At 37.5% G+C, this 22,238-nt stretch overlaps 1 protein-coding gene across 1 annotated transcript in view; it reads left to right on the plus strand.

The window, feature by feature from the left end:
* SLC2A9 (solute carrier family 2 member 9) overlaps positions 1–22,238 on the plus strand; it is a gene marked incomplete at its 5' end in the record, with an annotated part of 107,149 nt that overhangs the window by 50,084 nt on the left and 34,827 nt on the right. The window contains 3 exons of the mRNA XM_049794591.1: positions 3,934–4,044; positions 13,880–13,981; positions 16,246–16,321. Coding sequence (XP_049650548.1) covers positions 3,934–4,044; positions 13,880–13,981; positions 16,246–16,321 — 289 coding nt within the window. The remainder of the gene's footprint in view (positions 1–3,933; positions 4,045–13,879; positions 13,982–16,245; positions 16,322–22,238) is intronic.

Genomic DNA, 22,238 nt, shown 5'->3' on the forward strand with positions numbered 1-22,238 from the left:
TTTTATTATTATCACTTTGCTTCTTCTCCCATGCAATGCCACTAAACATGAGAAAAAATTTATTCACACAGAATTTGCGTTCTGAAATCAATTATTTAAATAGTTAATAGTAAAAGCAAGCAGTTATAAGAGAGGTCAAGAGAAATAGCTGGACCACTTGATTAAGAGACCAGGTTTCAATTCCTTGTCTCTTCTGCATGGCTTTCCTGGCTGATCTTGCTCAAGTCACCTGAAGCTCAGAGATTAGAGGACAGGTACAGGTGTGACAGATGCTGCTGAACCCAGGTATTGGCTTGCCTGACTGCATCTGAATTAACCTGCTGGGTGTGAGCCAGCATCAGCAAGGTTTAACTGGCTGCGAACGCTTCCTTCTAACTCATAGCTCCCACCATTTGCTTTGTCTCTAGTGCCCTGTTAGTCAGTCTGGTCTTTTCCACAACTACCATCTGGGCAGGGCATATGGGAAAGTTGGACTTCTTTCAGGCGAGAGTCTCAGGTCAATCTCTGGGGAAATTACCAACTGGCAGACTTCTGTAATCATTCTGCTGGTATCTGAGAACACTTGCTTTCTTTTAAGGCTCTTACTTTACAAAAAAAATTTGTTGTGCTTAAAAACAGTACATTTGTTGGTTTCCACATTCAACAGAAATCATAGTGAAGCCCTGATCATATTAACGTATTCAATTATAATGAAATACCAGACAGTCTCACCTAAATTGACATAAATAAGTGAATCTGTATTAGTCCCTTGTAATCTGATAGAATTTATCCATGATACATATCATCCATAATAAATTTATTTATCTTCCACCATTGTATCTCAGTTCTAAAGAAGACACAAAACTACAGTGAAGTTCTCATTGGTGAACTTTATTCTTTTTCACATCAAGAAATATACTGTACTGCATATTGCTTTAAGAGAGTCATTCCCAAAGTAGGATCCCTAGGCTTCTCTGGGCTTTGTCCTGAAGGCAGAGGGGTGTATTTCAAATGGCAACAAATCATGGTGGGGACGGGGGTCCATGCAGCAATGCATATTTTCAGTATGCAAAAGATCTACCACGGTGCGCTCTTCATACTTGGTATGGAGAAGACCTGACATCAGGCAGTGTAGGAAGGGTTGAGTGTATGTCTGTGTTGTTACCCATCACTTTTTGTTGCTTTCTTTTCCTGTTGAAGAGTTGAATTTCTTAAGAAGAAATGTATGTAGGGAGCTGGATGAGAAATAAAAGGACTGGAAAATTGAGTCAATGCTAGAGGGGTCAATGGTGTGAGAAAGTTTGGGAACACCACTGATAACATATACTGCATGCCGCTAAGAGCTTATAGGAGTAAAAGCTTATGATAAGCAAAGAAAGCAACTTTCGTGCAGCTAACTAGTCTACAGGCAAGAATGCTAAAATGTTACCTCCAGATGCACAGAAGTCGGACTGCAGAGGTACAGCTGTTCCTCATGGCAGCTGTTTAACTGACCAAAATGGCGAAGTTTTACTTCAGCCTGTGAAGCAACAGCAACCCACCATGGACGTAGGAAGTCAGATGTCCCTGTGCTGATTTGGACCTTCTGCCCCATTTTCCATAGCTCTTTCATTCCAAGACTTTTAGCCCAATCATTAGTTAATTTTGTGACCTAATGAAATCATTAGCTAACAAAAACCACGTTAGAAAAATAACTTTAGTGAAAGTAGAGTAGTCACCATTTAGCTTACTAAGTTTGTCTCAGTAATATCCTAGACCAATGTACTTCCCTGTTTAATGATACACAGGCTGAAAAACATTCACTTTTATTGTTTTGAAATGTGTACATCTTGTTAATTTTTACCCTAATTTACTTTTGTGCTGCTACAGAGACTAATAAGTCAGTGAACCTCATCCTGTCTTTGCTCTGCCAGTTTTTTAATCTACCTGTGTTATTACCACTCTTACCATCAGTGGTCAGTCACACTCTTCTGTAAAACCACTTGAGAAACATCTTATGTTCTAGTTGTTACAGTTTGGCAAATTGCATTCAGGAGTTGTCTGCTTAAGTGACTCTTTGGCCTTTTCTCTTTCAAGGTCTGCATACCTTCAATATCACCATCATTTTTAGAGGTTCTATGTGCTATGCAAAACTGGTACCAAGAATGAAATGTCTAAATTACGTTTTCTAACTTCCATTGCATGAATTTTTCAATCTTGTAACTTGTTTTATGAAGAAAAAAATTACTTTTATCGCAGTTTTGTGCTACCTTGTTTTCTTTATATACTGCATAGGTGTATGGGAGGTGAATAGGTTGTCAGAGTACTGGGTCCCAAAAAAATTATCATTGGTCTTAAACATTTCAGAAGGAATTGAGAGCTGATTCTTGGGTTTGCTTCAGTCCGTGCTCTCTATCAGCAGGCCAGTGAAATGCACAATTAACAACAGTGCTTGCTCCATGAAAGCAGATTACTTCATATAGAGAAGTTTGCTACTATCACTTATTGTCAATGCATCTATTCTGCTGAGAGCCGATGAGCCAGCAGTAGGCATAAAAGTCTTCAGTCAGCTTCTCTTTATCTGTAAGGTGATATAGGTGACTTTTTAGTCCTTGGTATTTTATTTTACTTTTGGTTTATGTAAGATGAGTTGGATTTTCTTCTTTGGTCTGGAACAAGCAGCTTTGCTGAAGGACTAGTTGGGAATTTAGAATTACTGTTGTTTTTGTTTGGGTTTTTTTTTTACAAAGCTCCTGAGTTAGTAGCTTGATGAACAGATGTAGCATGTGCATAATATGCTGGTAGGCAGCAGGGTTTTCCTCATGTGATCAAAACACTTCTATTCATCAGACAAGCCTTTTCTTTAGCAGTGCTTGCCCTGTTAGGGCTTGTCACATGGATAGCATGTGTGAAAAAATATCACTGCTACTTTTATGCTTAGGGCCATCATTATCTCTGGCTTCACTTTTGTTGTCACAGGTAATCAGCTGTAGTTTAGAACTTATTTTCTTCTGAAAATTGGTTATTTCAATTGTTTTTCATTTCTCTAGTAAATCAATTATCTTTTCTTTCTCCAAGGCAGTCTCGTTGCACGCTTTTGGCAGCTGAAATCTTTGGCTAGTTCTTGCCGTCACCTTGAGGACAACATAAATATTATATGGTTTTCAGACTTTATTTGTGATATGATTGGGGCTCTGATACTTACCAAACTTGTTATTTTAGAGTATTACCACTATATATTCTCTGTCTGGATATTGTCACCACTGGATGTGGTTTTACTGGCTGAACATGAATGACTTCCTCTAAGCTAGTAACCCTACGCTCCCTGTGTTTCTGTCCATTAGTGACAGCTCCTTCTAGCCTATGATTCATTTCATCGTAAAAGAGGCTTTTTACTTTTCACCAAGCAACTCTGACTCTAAAACTATCTTTTCTTTCTGTTGATGATAGAGATTAGGGTGATGGCTTGTACTGCAGATGTCCACGCTGCAGTGAGGTTAAAGTGAGATAAATTTCACACCTTCTGTCCAAAACGGAGCAGTTTCTGCAGTGCCTCAGCATCTCTTTCCTGTTCTCTTCTCTGTTGTTACGTGCCATTGAAGTATTCCATAAAGCCAGCCAAACCTGCTTTTTAAGCAATGATGTGGCTCAGCCACACGAAACCTATTTGTATCCTCTTGTTCAAGCTTAAAGTGAGTTTCTTTGATTTACTCCTAAAGTGAATTAAGCTAAATCGAGTTAAAGCTGCTTGTAATTCTGCCTGGGTCCACAAGCAGAAGTACAGCAGTGTTGTGACTAATCTGCTTGAAATTTGCACCTTCCCTTCATTTGCTGTCCTCCCCAGCCCTCGGTCATTTGGGAGTGCTCAGTGTTGTTTTAAGAAGTCTGGTCTCTGGCAGATCAGATGCTTGAATACCAATACATTGTAGTTCAAGCCATAATGATTAATAACTCATTTTCTTCTCCCTGATACAGATCTGGTACTACACAAACAACATCTTCAGTGAAGCTGGGATCAATCATGAAACAATCCCCTATGTTACTCTAAGTACTGGTGCTGTTGAGACTGTGGCTGCTGTTTTTTCTGTAAGTATGGTTATAAAAATCCATTAACTTGTTTGGTATTTAAATTACTGACTTTATTTCTTTCTGCAGGGTAGAATATAAACAGAATAGTGTATTGAGGATTAAGTGTAATAGTGGATAAAGCAATTGAAAATATTATTTCTAGGTTTAATCCAAAGCCCAGTTTTGTGGCTGGGGATTATTTTTTTTTAAGAAGATGCTCTCTAGTTTTAGGTGCATAAAAGTTGATATATCCTGAGGTGCTTTCTGTGAGGAAGAAGGCAGGAACAGCAAGGCCTGAAGTATGTTAAGTGCTAACTCATAAATGATTTCACCTGGTAGAATGACTTTACCTGGTAGCAGTTTATTCACATCTGAGAGTCTTCTCATGTGCCTGCTGGAGAAGGCTCTGGCATAGTACATCTAGGTGTGTTCAGTGTGGCTCGCAGAGACAGCCATATGTCTTACTGGGCACGTTTTAATGACACGTTCTCTATAGCAGCTTACAAACAGTGAGGAAAATTCTTCAGCCATTTAAAAATATAGGAGTAAATGTCTGCAACCCAGCTTGGTGAAAGAGTAAGCCAGCACGCTAGAACAAGGCTTGTCCCATGTTGTGTTAAATTCTGCTATCTCATTCACTGGGGGCAAGCAGGCATCCTTTCATAACACACGAGCTCCTGAGTAGGTTGTGTACCTTCGCTACGCACTGAATGTAGAGGAAGATGTTAGCTGAAAAAATTATCCATGCACATTTTTTTTCTTTCCTCTTTCAAGATGGAAAAGTTGACTAGGGAAAAAAACCCACACTAAATGAGCAAACTAAACCTGAAAATACAGGTGAATACATGATTAATTGCTAAAGGAAATACATTTCTGGTTGCACTGCAATACATAAGAAACAATGGGAGAGGTCTGTGGAATGGAAAGTTGCAAACAAGCAAATATTCTTTTCTTTGTTTGTTAGAATTTTTCCTTATCTTCATATATTCTATACCAACTGTATTTGCACAATACTGGACACACCAGACAAGCATTTTTAAATGTCAGAAGAATGGTTTTGGCAAAAAAATCCTTTCCAGTGGCAAAACAACTGCTTATGACCTATAACATGTTAAACTAAATCCAGCTATCAAGTATATTTTCTTATAGTCTAGGACATAAGGACTCTCAAAGGTCACAAAGATCTTCTTCTGATCTTTGTCAATTTCCACAGATCTATTTTTGGGTAAACCATCTTTTTTTTTAATTAAAGGGACATTCTTTTTAATAGGTGAAAATAGTGACGTATGGAAATCCTTACCTCTTACAATTTCTTCTTTGTGATACTGCAGAAATGCTTCTATGTTTAAGATACATGTAAAAATAATAATGATAATTCTGCCAGTTATTTAAGTGAAGAATACACCTCTTTTTTGTGGAGACAGATGAAAATCACGTGGAAATGATTCCATGGTATTAAAGCCATTCTATAAATAGGGTCTGTCATCTTTTCAGTTCCTTCTGTGCTGTCAGTTTGTGGGGCTTATTCAGAGCACACTGTTCATACATAATGAGGTGGATGTGTCTGCTTTGGTTCCTGGTATGTGTGGTAACTTTTTTATGCCTGAGAGGAGCGTTTTTAATACTTTCTCCGTTTAAGCTACTTGCTGTGCCTCTGGAAATGCTGAGGTATTGATATCTCCGCTCCCTTCAAATTTGCTTTTTCAGTTCAAGAGAAATGCTGCTTTGTAGCCTCAATTTTATTTCAGTAATCTGCATAAATGTATCACTGCTGCTGTTTAAAGGAACAACAACATGAATTTGGTTTTTCAGTTGAAGGTTTTGCAGCTTCTTGTTTCTACAAGCAACTTCCTCTGAATTTTTTTCATGACTAGAACTAAGGATGGGTGATTTCCTCCCATTCCCAACCTCTCAGCTGCTCTTTTTGCTGGTTTGTTGGTTTTTTTTTTTTTGTGGTTCATTTTTATCTATTTGACGGCATTAAATATTAAGTCAGGTGCATATGTCTTATGTACTACTCGGAGGGAAGAAGACAAGCAGCAGGAGAAAGCAAGGGGAGAACTTAATTTTCCTGTTTTGGTTTTTTTTTTGTATATTGTGCTTGCTAGCAGAAACCAGATTTTATTAATAATAAATTCCAGTATTTCAGTAGATACTCCTGTCAGTAATAGAAGGAGAGTTTTTGTTCTTGTAAATGAATTGGCTATTGGAGAGGTCCACAATGAAATCACGTACCATCTCTGATCATTATGCATATGTTAGGTGGTCATGAGACTCTGAGCCTCAGTAAGAATACTTAGATATTGATGAGCCTCATATGAATGCTAAAGGAAAAGATTGAAATAGATATATTTCATAGAGAAGCAAAATAATAATTAGGAGATAAAATATCATTCAAACTGTGGAAAAATTTGAAAGTCTCCCTTTTAATGTGTTTCCTGGGAGCAGCAGCATAATAGTGATAATGTTGATGTGGTCCTTGAGGAAAGGCAAATAACATCCCATCATTTTTATAGCTCTGTATTGCGTCAGATTGCTTGATATGTTTGCTAGTAACATGGTTTGCCTACAGCTCCATCCCTCTTCCTGTTGAGCAAAAGCCACATGAACAAGACATTGAAGAATGAAACACATGCATCATCATTTTCCTTTCATTCGTATAATTTGGCTGCAGCTCCTGCTTACACCATCACTTCCTAGTTTACTTCATGAAACACCTGTGTCGTAGCATTGCATACGTAGTGCCTTAGCTTCTCTCTGGGGAGACAATATAAGCTTTCTGTATGTTTTTCAGTTAATTCTAGACTTCTCCAGCCATTGTACTGAACACAGATTTGGTTTAGAGGACTGGCTAGACAAGCTACTTTTTAATGAGAGCGCCCATTAATTTCAGTTTGCTTCTGAAGAAGTTAGGTATCCTCTGGAATGAAATACTGAATAGATTTCCTACTCACAGACGTGTCACAGCAGTAAGTTATCTGACAGGATGTCAGGCTTTGAAGCAGGATGAAATATACCTAAATAATTCCCTAGCAGATATGTGTTTATTAGAAGTCTGTTCTATAAATTCTACTGTAAGGGGGCTCCGCAAACTTAGTTATTCTTTAGTAAGATTGGTTACTGTGGCTTTTTTGTAATTTTTAGTAATTGAGGTTAATTTAGTTGTTGTCTTACTCTTAGTGGACAAAAAGAACGATTTGCCAGTGCCTTTCTTTGACAAGGCAACAGGCTGAATGGAAAGGGAGACAGAAGTAAACGTGTCACAAGATTCCTCCCCCCTTCCATGAAACCAGCACGGAATAAAAGAGAATGTTATTCAAATTAAGCATCCCACATCCAATTTTGCCATCTGTGGCACCACATTTGGTCTTTATATAATGTTCACAGGAAGAGACTATGACTATGTTGAGAAGATTATGCCTAAAGCATTTCCCATAAGGTGATGCATCAAGGTGTTACTAATGTGCCTTCCAAAGCCTGTGACACAGACAAGCCATGCGAAGCCTGGAATGAGTTAAAATACAATTCAGTAGTAGACCATAAAAGAATATAGGAAATCTTTTACAGTACCACACAGAAGTCAAGGAAGCCAGCTTTCTTAGTTGAGAAGATTTTATTCTGCTTTGGGATGTCATGAGAAAGGGCTCTTAGACTTGTTCTGTGTTTCTTTTAATGTTAATAGATCTTAACATACAAGAAGGGATTCCCTGCTTAGGGCATGGCTCATCTAAACAAGGGTACTCCAGACACTTCAGTAGGTGTTCTCATCCCTAACACATTTCCTCCATGGTGTCCAAAGGGTAATGCAAGATATCTCCATTGAAACTCTGTGGCTCCACTGGGGTCAGAACAGGAAGAAACATGTTCCAGTGACAGCCAGTCTCAGCAAGTGGAAAAAATGGGGGGACAAATACTTTAATCTTGAGGTTTCTTAGGAAGTTTTTCTATAATCTGATTTTTAGTGAGACTTTTAATGCAGTCCCATGTGACATTGTTTGCATTAGGTCAGAATCAACCTTCACCTACCCATAATTCCCGATAGGCTGTAAGTAGAGGAGAGTGAAAGAATAGGGCAAACATGGCCTTTTCACCTTTTGCTCCCCTCACCCTGAGAAGCTGTTGCTCAAGGAGTACCAGAAGTAGAAAGTAATACCTTGGCCTATAATAGCCTGGGTAAAATTTTTTCTTTGCATTTGCCTTGTTACTTTTCAACTCCCGTATGTTTTTAGAACCCATGGCATCCTAAAGCAGTGAATTTCACAGTTTTTCATACATATTGTATGAAAAAGTTCGTCATGTTGAGTTTAGAGAATATAAGATACAGGAGGTGTGGGCTGGATGAAATGATAACAGTGTGGATGCTCAGCTAACTGCAAAACTATTCTTAGAGAGCAGCTATCAACACTTCACTGTCGTACACAGAAATATCAAGTGGGATTCTGTGCTGGCTTGTCCTGGGTCAAGTAATCATAAAACTATCCATTAATAATATGGGAGAGGTAACAAAGAGCCTTTTATAATCAACTATGTCATCCAGACTCTAAAGGAAGAAACTCAAAAGTCACTGTAATGGAAAAAATGTAAGCAGAAAGAATCAGCAGTAGAAAAGAGATAATTGACCAAGCAGCTTCCCAGACCATGGTATTTGTTGACAGCTGGAGTGCATGTGGGCACATTTTCATTGCAGGATGAATTGCAAAGTGTGACTGTGTTAATGCATGCTACCTTAATACACAAGTGGTCAATGGGATTTCTTTTAGACAAAGACATTATTCCTCCTTAATCATTTTATTACACTTTTGGATAGACAAAGATTAGATGTGTTGAAGTAACCATGTAGTGCCTTCCAGGAGAAGTCTCCTTATGAAGGTCTACCTTATAACACCACTCCTAACACCCAAGGTATAGTGGATTAAAGACTGCAGTTGTGTAGTACAAATCCTTCTGCACGATATATTCAGAAATTGAAAGTTTTAAAGATTCCTGCTTTTGTGTATTAAAAAAAAAAATAATTATTTTGAGTAATTTTTTTCCCAATCTATTTGAGAAGATCTGCATCAGGGGATTCAAATACCTTCATTAGAAAATAAAGCACCACCCACAGTAATCTGTCATAGATCAAGGTCAAGATCTACTCTAGCTTTTATAACGTGAACCTGACACAAGACGAAACAATGTTTTTAAGAAATAAATCATCAACAGAAGGAGCTTTGCTTCAAAAATACCTACAGCTTACTGAAGAGACATAATAGGAATAAGGTAATGGGGTTTTTCTCTGCCACCCTAAGGGCTGTTCCCAGGTACTACTGAGGTGAAAGCGGCTGGCTGGAGCGAATCCCTGCATGGGCTACGTCTTGGTCATGCTGGTCCGGCAAGCATTGAGTATGGGGACCCTCTTCAGTGAATGGAAAATTTCACTGCCAAGTGAGGCTGACTAAGGATGCTTTTACTGCAAAATAGTTCAGACTGAGCTTACAAACTTAGTAATCGATTCCACCTTTTGCTGATAGTAATCCCTAGCCTGGTACCTACAGAAAGTGTGTAGGACCTTATCTTGTCATGGCATTAACACAGATACAGGCAAACTGATGTGTAGCCAGGGTAGACACAGATTTATTTAAGGCTTGCGCTTATGTGGTCAAGCTTGGTGCTAGGCCTCTAAATTCCAGTTTATGTAGTTAAATAAAATAACCCATTTCTTTGTTTTACAACTGTATAATTCATCCAGTAAACAAAAGGATATACATAAAACTGGGAATCAAAAAAACAATTTATAATGCTCAGTCTAATGTTCCTCTCCTTTTCCTGGATGCGAGATACTACACATTGTGTCATAAATAGACCTGACAGTGATATAAATGTGATTATCCATTTTAATCCTGCTATTTAAAATGGAAATAACACAGAGTTAGCTTGTCACATCAAGTCTGAATCTAGACATACAGGCTTACTCAGACCTATATCCAAAATACATGAGAAAAAAAAGCATGGCTACCTTTGACGTTAGCACGTAGATCAAACTTCTTTACAGAGCTGAGACATCAAGAAAATATAATGGGGTTTTCTCAGTATAATTTAGGGCAAATAAATGAATAGGGAATAGTATTCAGTGACCTCCCATTTGCACTGTAGAACTCGCTTACGCATTCATTTTATCTAGAGAAGCTTGTCTGATCTTTTTTAATGCGCTCTGTTTTCATTATGTCAGCCCCAGTATCTGCAGCTGACTCAAGTGAAAAGATTGACATTTGCTTTTTTAACTTTATTCGCAAGTGTTTCCTGCCAGACAAAAGTAAGTTGTGTGAACTGTTAACTTAGTTTGCATATCAGTTGCCTTATTATCACCAAACGTTTGTGTTGAGAGAATTTTGGTTGCAATATTTTTTTACACATTTTCAGTAATTTCAGCTGTGTTAATTCCCATGACTCGGTATAGGCTTCTACAAATGCATGTTTATAATCACACATAAACAAGTATCAGCCTACACAATTTGGCATATAACTCAGTGTGCTATCACAGAAAAGAGTTGTAAGATTTATTTTTTTTACTGTACTTGAGCATGTACTGAATTTCCTGTTATTTCATTTACTCTACCCTGTAGTATATTTTGACTTGTTATAGGTCTTCAATAGGTAACAGTTACCAGCACATAACAGTGGAGCATTCAGAACTGTAAATACTTGAAAACTGGTGAATCATCTTCCACTTCTTATGAGTCATAAGCATCTTAGTGGGTTTTGCAAGTTAACAAGTTTTGGATTTGTATAATTATAACTAAAAATGAAGTTTTTCTCTGTTTATAACCTCAAAACCAGGATTTTTTTCACCAAGGAAATGTGATATTATAGAAGACGTGTCAGAACTTTCTTTTCAAGTATTTGCTGAAACTTCAGAGTTTATCTGAGCTTTCTTTTTCCATTAAGAAAAGGGGAACAAACAATTCAGCAGAGAAATTTGAGGTACTGATGTATTGTCATAGGTTTTCTTAAGAAATCCTCAAAAATAAATCAAATTTTAGTTAGAAACACTGTAGACCTTACCAACTTGATGGACTGGCCGTTGAAGAGTCTGTGCGCTTAAATGATTCCAAAAACCTTTTTGGCCTTGTTGAAAGATTGTGCCACCTGAGAGGCTTTTCTGTTGTGGATTGGCTCCCAGCTGAACAACTTCGATCTGCCAATGGTCCCTGGGATGTTTCTGCATTGCCTCCTGACCCACAAAGCCACAGACCCATGTCTTTCCAAACACGCATGCTGCCTTTCATGAGACCACAGCTTTGTAATTTATAACCAAGTAGGGAGCATGGTTTTGATTGTTGCACTTGGCTTTTCATGAGCTTGATTCTGTGTAGTACTCGATTTCAGCAGGCTGGTGTGCCTCGTTTGAATCTGTGCCATAAGCACATTGTTGGGTTGGAACTGGTGATACAAGAGATTGGTCACGCATTTGAACAAATTAGAGGTGTCCTTAGCTTTAAAATGGAAGGCCTTGTAATTGTGCAAGTTAATCATGCCTAATTGAGAAGTTTCTGAGTCTGTATTTCCTAGATTTATTAGTGTTGTCAGTGTACTTAACTTTGTATCAACTTTGGAAATGATTATAGGATTTCCAGCAATTCTGGTACATCATAGGGTCCCTGTGAATAAGGACAAAATTCCTGCTTATTTTTTCAAGTGAAGGAAGTTGGTCCTTTCCATAAATCACAAGAAATGTCACCGAGAATTGTAATTGTAAATTCTTTGGAGCAGAAACTGCAGGGAGTGCTCAGAAGCTGAAGCATTCAAGTTCCTCATTGCCACTGTATTAAATAGACAGCACTGATGAAAGCTTGGGAAGCATGGCATCAGCTTAGGGAAGAGAATGACTGCACATGGATTCGCTTTAGTTCTTCCCAAATTGTCTCTGAGTGAAAAAGAATTTAAATATATTAGAACTACTATTCTCTTCTGTAAAAAGGATGTGGAACCCACAGATCCTGCTGTAACTGTATCTGTGCTTGGCTGGTCTCAGTTAAAACTGGGACTGTCTCACCAACCCACCTAGATTTGCCCAAGTATGTCCACACTACTTATTCTCAGTGTATGTAGGCACAAGTGCATACACACATCTTTTTGGAGGACTTAGTCCAAACTGTCCTCCCTTAGTGGGATGGGATTTGCTTTGCTTTGAGCTTTACAACCAAAAACTATCTATCACTTTTTTTCCCATGTTTGGTCTGTATGAGAGGCATCTATGAACCTTTTTCCTTCTAAGAGAAACATTCATCCCTTACCCTGTTTTAATACAAACCCCACCAGCTGGTATAACACCAAGATTGTTTAATCATGACCACCAATCCAGAATTGGGAAAAAAAAAAAAAAAGGGGGGGGGGGGGGGAAACTCCCTGGTATGTCAAATTACATGTGCAGCATCTATTGCTGAATGTGTAATTCATAACAAATTACATGTGAAGCATCTATTGCAGAAATCTCTCTTCTTGCGGACCCATCAACTTTTCATCCCTCAGAGCCATAAAAAAGCCTCTTGGTTAAGCGTATGTGTGGCCACATGTGTTTGCAAGATGGATTCATTAATCATAGTGGAAAATACTTGGCATCTTGTAGAGGTTTTGACAGTGCAGCAGTTGCAGTTTTGGAACATTTGGACCCCGTGAGCACAGTGTGAAATGTTAATAACATCAGTGCAGGTCTATTTTAAACATGGGTCCAAAATAAATTCTATTATGGAAGCTGTGGAAACTGTCAAAATGAGTATATTTCCTCATTTAAAGAAATAAAGAATGCTAAAGCTCGCCCCAGAACTGCTTTCCGTGTTCTGCAGCGTCACAGTGCGCATCTCCGGTGTGGAAGTCCTGCTTGGCAGGGTGCGGCATTGGTGTGTTTTGAAGCCTGTCCTAAAATCTGCTGGTGAACCCGACGCTGTGGAAGAAGCACTTGCCACACAATGGGTTTCTTCCCTGGGTGACTTTGTACTTTCCTTTAATGCATTTCTTTTAGACGCCCACAGTGGAATGGTGTGCACAATCTTCCAGAATTAAGGGTATTACTCCAGATTTCATTTTAATTGCTCGTTTTAGTTGCTCATTTTATCTTTTGCTCAAAGGATGTGTGGAAGAGGGATTTCAGTTTCCAGTAAATAACAATGTGGCAAACAGTTGTGTGATTCTGACTTTAACTTATTTGAAGTGGTACATTTCGGGCTTTGTAAAATTGTTTTATCTTCCTCATAAGAAAGCCAACTGTAATTAGTAATTACAGTAGTTATCAACGAGAATAGTACATCAGCTATTATGACCTAAAATATATATTAGCCTATTTTAATGAGTCAGACTAGCAAAGACAGTTTCCTGTTACAGCTTTTCAAGAAACTCTTCATTGTGTTCTTCTTTAGCAGATAAGTATTCAGATTTTTATACAGCTAATGTGGGCTGCTTGTTTTATTATTAAATTGTTGCACAAGAAGTTAAATATAGTAGTAACTTTGAAGTTGACCATGCTAACAGTATTAAACTTGAATTTACCAGTTGCACACTTTCCCTATCTGTATGGTCATATTTGTTCTGTAGTAGGAAATCCAGGCATAAAACTATTAGCAAGTACTGCTTTGATGGTTTCCTAGTTTTTTCAGTGGTCTCAAATAAGGATGCTATGCTGACTTGTTTTTTCAAAGAGGTTAAATTGTGTAAACATAATTGTGAACACAATTATGAACATGTCATAGCTGATAAATAGTATAAAATCAACTCTCATGCTTTTATTTTTGATGTTCACATTTACTAGGAGAACATACTACATGGTCTGAGTTCTTCTGCTTTACTGATAAAATCAAATGCCACACTTTTTGTTTTCCAGGGCTTAGTTATTGAACGGCTTGGACGCAGACCGCTTCTCATTGGAGGTTTTGGATTGATGGTTGTCTTCTTCGCAGTACTTACCGTCTCTCTAACTTTACAGGTAACGCTACAGTCATTACATATTTGTATTCTCTCTTTTGCCTATTTTAAACACCAAGTGCTCAATACCAGTTTTCCTCAGCATTCCTATGTAAGCCAATCCTTTTAATCAGTTTGTCATAAGGATTCAAAGGTCTTCCTTTTGTTTATTTATGAATCTGTTGGTTTCCAAGTTTCATGCATATCATGGACTATTATGAAGACAGCGTTACCCATAGTTGGGTAAATAGTTTACCCATATTCCATGTTTTTATCTTAGTTTGTAATTTAGTCTTTTCAAGATTTATTTAGTACTTTATATGCCATCCTTATTCTTAGGTTTGGATGTTTTTTCGCAGTAGTGAAAAATTTCCATGTTTGCTATTTCTTTCAAGTTACATTTCTGATATTTTTATTGAAAATATAAAGACTTAGCCTTTGCAGAACACTTGCACTTAAGTTCTGAGATATTACTAGCAGTCAGTTCCCCAGCTATTTCAAATGGTCAGAGGAGGATTATTAAACCAGTCTATATACTGACCCTGAGTCATTTGTCCTTGTTTAACTTCCATTTACATAATGATGCAGTTTCTTTCTGCTCCTGATGGCTTTTGAGACGTAAAACTGACATCTACAATGGCATGGGTTTGGGTGGTCTTTCATGAAGTTTTTTTCCTGCTGTTGTTGATTCCTCTGTCTTGCCATTAATCTGACTTTCAAATCTTGTTTCTTGGTTGAAAAGAGTCAGTAAGTCAGTTTGAATAGCAGGTGTATGCCACACCGTTGCAAGGTTTTATTTGACTTACCTGTATGTACACTACAATAAAGCTTGACTTCACATACCCATGATGACATCAATAAGGCAGCTCTCCAGAAGAGAGATGTAACGGCAAGTTTTGTATGCTGAGTGAAAAATTATCTTCCAAATCTTTTAAAACCTACTTTGTTGCATGAGGACCTTCAGCTATTGTAAATCTCTGCTTTGAGTGCATTTCAGTTTTCCTTCCTATCAGAAGTGTCTCAATCTGTTAAGTATTAGAGATTAGGCATTGATTTGAACAAAGGACCAGTGTACAAATAGGCTGGATCTCAGAGGAATTTGTATCTATGCCGTGTTTGTACCTTCTCTCTCTCAGTGCTTTTAGAGAACTTGGATCTGTCTTCAGATGAGAACCCCAGAATGTGTAATTTTGATAGATCTACAAGTCTCTTGGTTAATGTTAATGCCTAGGAGACCATGTTTTCCACATAACTAAAGGAATAACCCAGACTGGAAAAGAAAAAGTATCAGAAAATGGGGGTCTTTATTTAACACTGAAATAAATAATTACCCATTTTAGCAAGTATATTTTTACAGTGCCTCTCAAGGTGATATTTTGTGATACTACGGTTATAGGTATATTAACCAACTTTGCAAAAACAGTAAAATTCTAATAAAAATGGCATTCACACTTTGCTGAGGGAACAAAACCAACACTGATGAAGAGCAAAAGGAATGGGAATCAATGGGGTTTTCCCATCTATTAGTATTACTATCAAGCATTTACATACATGATTAAGAAAGAGTTTCCTGAAAGCTCAGTAGAAATTGCTCATTGTATTTCAAGTTCTTATCAATTAAAATCTCCTTAGAAGTAGAAAAAAGATTGCTTTGTGAGAAAAATAGGTGATTCCATTTACAGTTCCTTTAAAGAACCATTTATAGTTTGTTCTGTTTTCCCCTGTACCTGTTGTTTGCACACATGGCCCTCCTTGTCTGGAAAATCAGATTATGGCTAAAATTTCCTGGACTGTGGCTTTCACATTCTTTGCTAAGGTTCAGATACAGCTGTCCTACTGAAAAGCAGCCTGTTGTGTCTAGATTTCAGCCCCGCGTTTAAGTGGTGAATGTTGAAGCTCTATGGGCCATCATAGTTGCTCCATTTAAACATAACTGAAATACGTGAGAAGGATGGAGGCACTGAATCTGTTCAGTGGAAATAAAAACTTTTTTCCAGGTTGGCTTAAACTTTAGCACAAGAAATTGTAAACTTTCAGAATTGTGACTTCCATGGTATAAGAGCTTGTCAAGTGTTTCTCTACAGGGATTCCACAGTAACCAAGACCTTTAATACAAATCATCTACAAAGGTTCTACAGAAATACTGTGATTTTCTAAAGTAATCCGAGACTAAATTCTGAAATAGATAAAGAATCGTGGAAAACACTATCTATTATCTGTGATTATTTTTTTTAATATTGATGTTATGTACAATATACTTAACGTGAATGTCTTTCATCTCCCCAGGAAACCGTGCATTGGCTTCCTTACCTCAGTATATTTTGCATCCTTGCAATCATTGCATCATTCTGCATTGGACCAGGTATGTCTCTATTTTTTCATGTTTCTTTGTACATCAAAGCACAGGTATTTTTGCACTGGCACTATGTTAACAAATTGTTTGTACTTCACTTCACCCTTATCTGAAGACCACAAGGGGTCTAAGAGAAGAAAAGGTGATAGCAACACAAAGTGATTGCAGCATTCTTGTTAAAAACCCATGTACACATGCATTCTTGCTTAGGTGTCAGCATAATTGAGAACTAGTGCATAAATTGCAATCAGTACTAAATTAAAATGTTGGCTATTATTGTAGGATTGCTATGATTTTGTAAATCTATAAAAAACACTCAGACTGGAAGCTGAGTGTTTTATTTACCAATGCTTGTATTAGCAGTTCAATGTTGGTAGGATGCAAATGGTTGAAGAGGGAGGAAGGGGACAGTTGTGTGCGGTTCCTTTCTTCTCTTCCTTTCCAAAGATAGAGAAGCATTGTGCAAGAGGATTACACATACTTTCTTTAGGAGGATGATGGAAAAGGTAGATATCCTGATATGTCAGGTGGAGCTGCTTCTTGTCTGGCAGTTCTCTACTGATTGTATGCATTTCAGATCTGATGCCCTCAGGTAAATGTTTTTGTAGGTTGTAATGAGTTTATCAGAGCTATTCTCCCAGCCTAGTTTTGATTACTTAGAGATGGATACAACTTTATAGACAATCCAGTATTCACAGATTGTAATTTTTGTATTTCATTTTCTTTAACAAAGAACATGTTTAAGGAATAAAAAACTAATAAAGTGAGACCTTTCTCAGAAGTGTAGAATGAAAAGACGAGAGCAACATTCAAGACTCAGCAAGGACAATTCTGACTGGATAGAAGAGAAAAAATTTTATACTGAGAGTGGTTAAGCACTGGAAGACATTGCTCAAAGAGGCCATGAAATGTCCATCCTTGGAGCTATTCAAAACTCAGCTGGACAAGTTCATGAGCAACTGGCCCTGCTTTGTCCAGAGGCTGAACTCCAGAAGTCCCTTCCAACCAAATTTATCCTATGATTCTAATTGCACCATATCTTTGGAAAATGCATTTTAATAGGTATGCATAATATGCAAATACTTACCTGAGTGTAGCATTTCTTTAAACAGTATTGCTGTAGCCTTCAGATACTTGATCAGAATTGGATCCTGCTGTTATCAAATAATGAAATTTTAACAAAAATTATTTGCAGATAGATGGAGGAATTTAATCTAAATTCAATTCAAATACAGAGTAAGATGTCAAAACAGTGCTTAAATTTTCAAAGATTCTCTTACAAACTGTTCTCTGCAAAAAGGGGAAAAATCAGCTGCTTTTTAGGAGTTTTTTTCACAGTTGTTCAGCTGTAAACCTGAAAGTAAGACTTCTGTTCCCCTGAGTTCTTGAGGTTTTTTCATGCACCATTTATTGCCTCTTTTTCTTTATAAAGAGTTTGACATTAAACATTAATCAACTGTTTGTATATCTTCACCACTGAAGTGATCTAATTAATTGATTGTGGTTTATTTGAGGAAAAAAGAGCTGGTGATGTTCTGTGTGAGTAATGAAATGTTGATGTAATTCTGTGGATCCTCTTTTGGAAAAGCTGAGGAAAAATTATGCTGCTTTAGAGGAGAATGGGGAGAAGACCAAAATATTCCTTTTCCTCTTGCTTCTGGGAAAATCGTTTCTAGCTAGTCTCTGTGCTTATTCCTTTGCATGTGGTAGCTGACTGGAAGATGGACTGTAGGTGGCCTGTGAAGACTGTTCTGCTTCCTCAGCTCAGCTCTTCTTGCAAGGCAAATACTGCAAAAAATCTTGAAATCCCTTTGTCCTTCTGTAAGGACAAATCTCAAGTTCAGCTAAGTCCCTAGTATTGCTGACGTATGTTTCTTAGACAGAGATATATTTTTTTCCTTTAAAGAAGAATTCTGTGGAATAGAACTGCTCTTGCATTTTGGATACCTAAGGAAAGTCAAATGTTGACTTGAAATTTCTTGAAAACTTCCCTTCCAGTGTTTTAAGTAGTGCAAACAATTTAAGTGCAGCTACTTGCAACATCTACTTTTGTTTTTTCTAAAAAACTCTGTTGAAAAACAAATCATATTTTTTTCCATATTACAGACATGTTCCACCAATGTTTAGAACTTGCAGATCAATATGTTCTTACATGTTATATTTTCAGCATATTAAGATTAACCCTCTTCATTTCTCACTTCACATCACCATTCTTCAGAATGGATTCTGGTTTTCTTCATTTAGCTTCATTCCCTTCACTGATCCTGTTCAAGATTTTGTATTGCACTTTGCACTCTCTTTGGAGCAAAGTGTCTGCAGATATATGCAAGACAAACAGCTTTTGTTTGATATTACTTACTTGCTTTCTACAGAAATTCTTTAAAATTAGATCTTCTGTGTTTTTCACTGTGCTCATTGTTTTTAAAGCCAAATAACATTAATGCTGTACCGGTAGCTACCTAGTTGGCCTCTCCACCTTTCCTGTGGTATGTTCAAACATTTGTAATGCCTGACAACAGTGGGACTATCTCAGTAGCATAGAACGTTGATTTGCTTTTTATGAAAATTTTGGTAATTGACACTTCAGCTGTTGAGAAGTTGCGAAGAGTCATACTCTGATTCCTGTGTATATCAATAGCAATATTTTAGCTGACTTTAATGGGGCCAGACTTGTCTTCAGTGAAACTTCTCTGTTCTGTTTAGTTGGGCTTAGGAGATCTGAACTACTTTGCTTCCTCTTAGCTGGGAGCAGCTCTTTTTCAGAATATGAAAGCAACTCCCATTATTAGTCATGTTTTAGGATGGGTGAATGAGAAGAGGGCATATATATTTTTTTCTGAACAAAGAAAATGTTACCAAAAAGTCAGACATCCACTTTGCATCCACTGCTTTTTGTATCACAAGGCACAACTTCAATATTGGAGTGTGGTTACTGCGTCAAGTTTTGCGCCCCCCCCCAGTACAGGAATGACATCAATAAACTGGGCCAAGTCCGTTGGAGAGTCACCGAGTCAGTGACAGGAGCCCTGTGAGAAGGACTTGTTCAGCCTGGAGAAGAGACAATTTTGGAGTACCTAAGAGCCACCCCAGTACCTATGAGGAGTGTGTTACAATGACAGAGCCAGGCTTCTGTTGGTGCTTCGTGGTGGAATGCTTGAGAGACAAAAGGCATATGTTGAAACAAGAAAGATGCAGAGTGACTACAAGGAAAAGCTTTTTGCTTACCGACAGTCGAGCAAGCTACCAAGGATTTTGAGTCCTTGATTACTACACCGAGATCAAAATTGAGTAGCTTGTACTTCTGCTCTTTTATTTCGGAACTCTGTAGTCTAGTGGGAAATGTGTATTTCTGGATCTTCCTAGATAGGGCAAGTACTATTCATGAACAATTACCAATTGATTTCAAATCGGCTTTGTTGTGTTCAGAAATCTACTGTGACGGTTATACTAGTACCTTACATGTGACAGATATGTCATATACATATATATATCTATCTCATACATATACTTAGGAACTAAGTTTTTTCTCAGGGAAGTGTGCAATGCCAGTGGAGTATCACAATATACAAAAACATAATTTCTTTTAATGGGAAAGGCACTGCTGAAAATTAACCTTATCTTTCATTCCCTGCTGATGTTAGTTTTAGCAAGAGGAAGTAATTAGGAAAGTACATATTTTTTAACACATCTCCAGTGCAGTGGCTGTAAGAGAGTGTCTAGAGAGAAGTACAAACAGGGCAAGCAGGTGAGAGACTTCCCCAGAACGAGTACATATTTTTTTTGGCTTAGGGTCCTCCTGAGGCATAGTGTCTAAGATTTTTGTAGTCTTTCATGGATTTGTTCATTCTCAGTATGAAACCGTGCAGAATTTTACCATCCGTGGCAACGAAAACTCATGTCTACTATCTCTCATAAACACATCCTTTGTTGTGCTTTGTGTGATGCCCTTTAGGTCTTAACGTTGGAAGAAGCAGAACAACTGATCCCCTTAGTCCCTCTTCAAGTTTCTTGTGATCTTGTAGACTTTTACCGTATCACCCCAGATTTTTCTGGACTGAATGGCTGTTTCTTATTCCCACCTTCTCTGATATTTTATGACACCCCTTTAGCAGGCAAATTTCACACTTCATTATCTAGTATTCTTTTGTAGCACTCTGGTAGTTTAATGAGACAAGATTGAAGTTTAGAAATTACTTTCCCACCCTTCTGGTCAGTAAAAGGGTTTTTCCCCAAGAAAATTAATGCATATTCTTTAAGATTTTTAATGTTTTTAGCCTTTTGTAGAAGTTGTGAGTATCGTTTGTTTGTATTGCTTAAACAGGTACTATTGCCATGGTATTACTAACACTCGGTATCTTATTAAATTAATTCCTTCTGTAGTTCCTTAGAGCATTTCATCATTTTTCTGAGTAAATCCCACATGGTTTGCCATGATTCTATAGATACAGATGTTAATCTAGGACGAATTCAGTTTACATTCATTGAGCTATTGGTACTTTGAAGAATTATCCCATCTGAAAATAGTAAATAACATGAGGAATTGAGCTTATAAAAATACTGCTATAACTTTCTAGAGCATAAAATTGCCTTTAAAAATACAGTATTTTCTCTCTTGTTAGAACATCTGATACTTTCTTGATAGCTTAGATGATGTGTGGTCTCCCACTTTCCGATAGCATATGGATGAGTCCCATCTGCTCCTTTACAGCTAGGATCAGCTGTTACTATAAACTGTGGGGTTTTTTTATTTGTTTCATTTTTCTGAAGTCGGCTTTTCAGCTTGCAGATGTTTTTTAGGCATATTGCTAGGGACTGAAACAGTAATGCTAACAACAGGTACGTTCAGGCATGTGTGATTTGGTACTTCATCATGTTTATCAAAGAGCAGAAAGCTTTCATGCACTTACTAAAAATTAAAGGGACCCATATGTTCAAGATAGTCAATCTATGATCTGAAAGAAAAATACCCTTCAAAAATCGCTTACTGTTTTATAGATTAGGGAGCCATGGTGTTCCAGACAGTAGCTTTATTGTGCTTATTTGGTTAATTGTACACAAATGAAGGTATTTGGTTGCAGATGAACATACTGCTTTCCAATATTACTTTTGATCATGGGAACATGTTAGTAAATAATGTTACAGTTTTCACTTCAAGAAAAAGGCAGAAGCTTCATGGAAATGTTTTTCTTGGTCACATGTTTTATCTGAAATAAACATAGGATACGTTTCAACTGAAGAATTGTCATCCAGGAAAGAGTAACTAGAAAGGACTGCAGGGATTGGTTCTGGCTCCTAAGGAAACAATAAGCAAAAAACCAAAAGTCGATAGAGAAAACAAATCAAAGAAAAATAGTAAGAGAACATTTTCAGTACTTCCACGAAGCATTTGTGCTGTTCAGGTTAGCTGTCGTGAGCAAATGCATTGATTTGGAATGCCTTTACTGAGCAGGTAAATAATGTGCAGCTTCTTGGAAATTTGGGTAGTGATAGATGGGCTTAGGTACATGCGAAATGTCTTCCTTCTTTAATTTTGTCTTAGATATTATTTAAGGAAAAAGGCAAAACTAAAAGCAGTTATCCCCACCTTCTCAATTAAACCTGTGTGGCTGCCTCTTCATGGACACTGAACACAGGCATGTTGAACTGTGCTTGCAGAATCGATGTTTTGTTCTGGAAGACCACACTAAAATCTGACTTAAAGAGAAAAAGTGTAGGTTCTGCTTATTTTTATCTGTTTACTTTAATTCCCAGTTCACCTGTTGTGCCTTTGCAAGTTGCTGTGTAAACAAGTGCTAGGTGAATTGAAAAATATCTATATGTATGTGTGTGCATTGAGTCATTGGAGATAGTTTAATAAAGCTGATGGAGCTTGGCCCCTTTTATATACCAATCAAATCGTTAAAAAAAAACACAAAAAAACCCAACA

Source organism: Accipiter gentilis, chromosome 3, assembly GCF_929443795.1.
Source record: "Accipiter gentilis chromosome 3, bAccGen1.1, whole genome shotgun sequence".
NCBI classification, from domain to species: Eukaryota; Metazoa; Chordata; class Aves; order Accipitriformes; family Accipitridae; genus Astur; species Astur gentilis.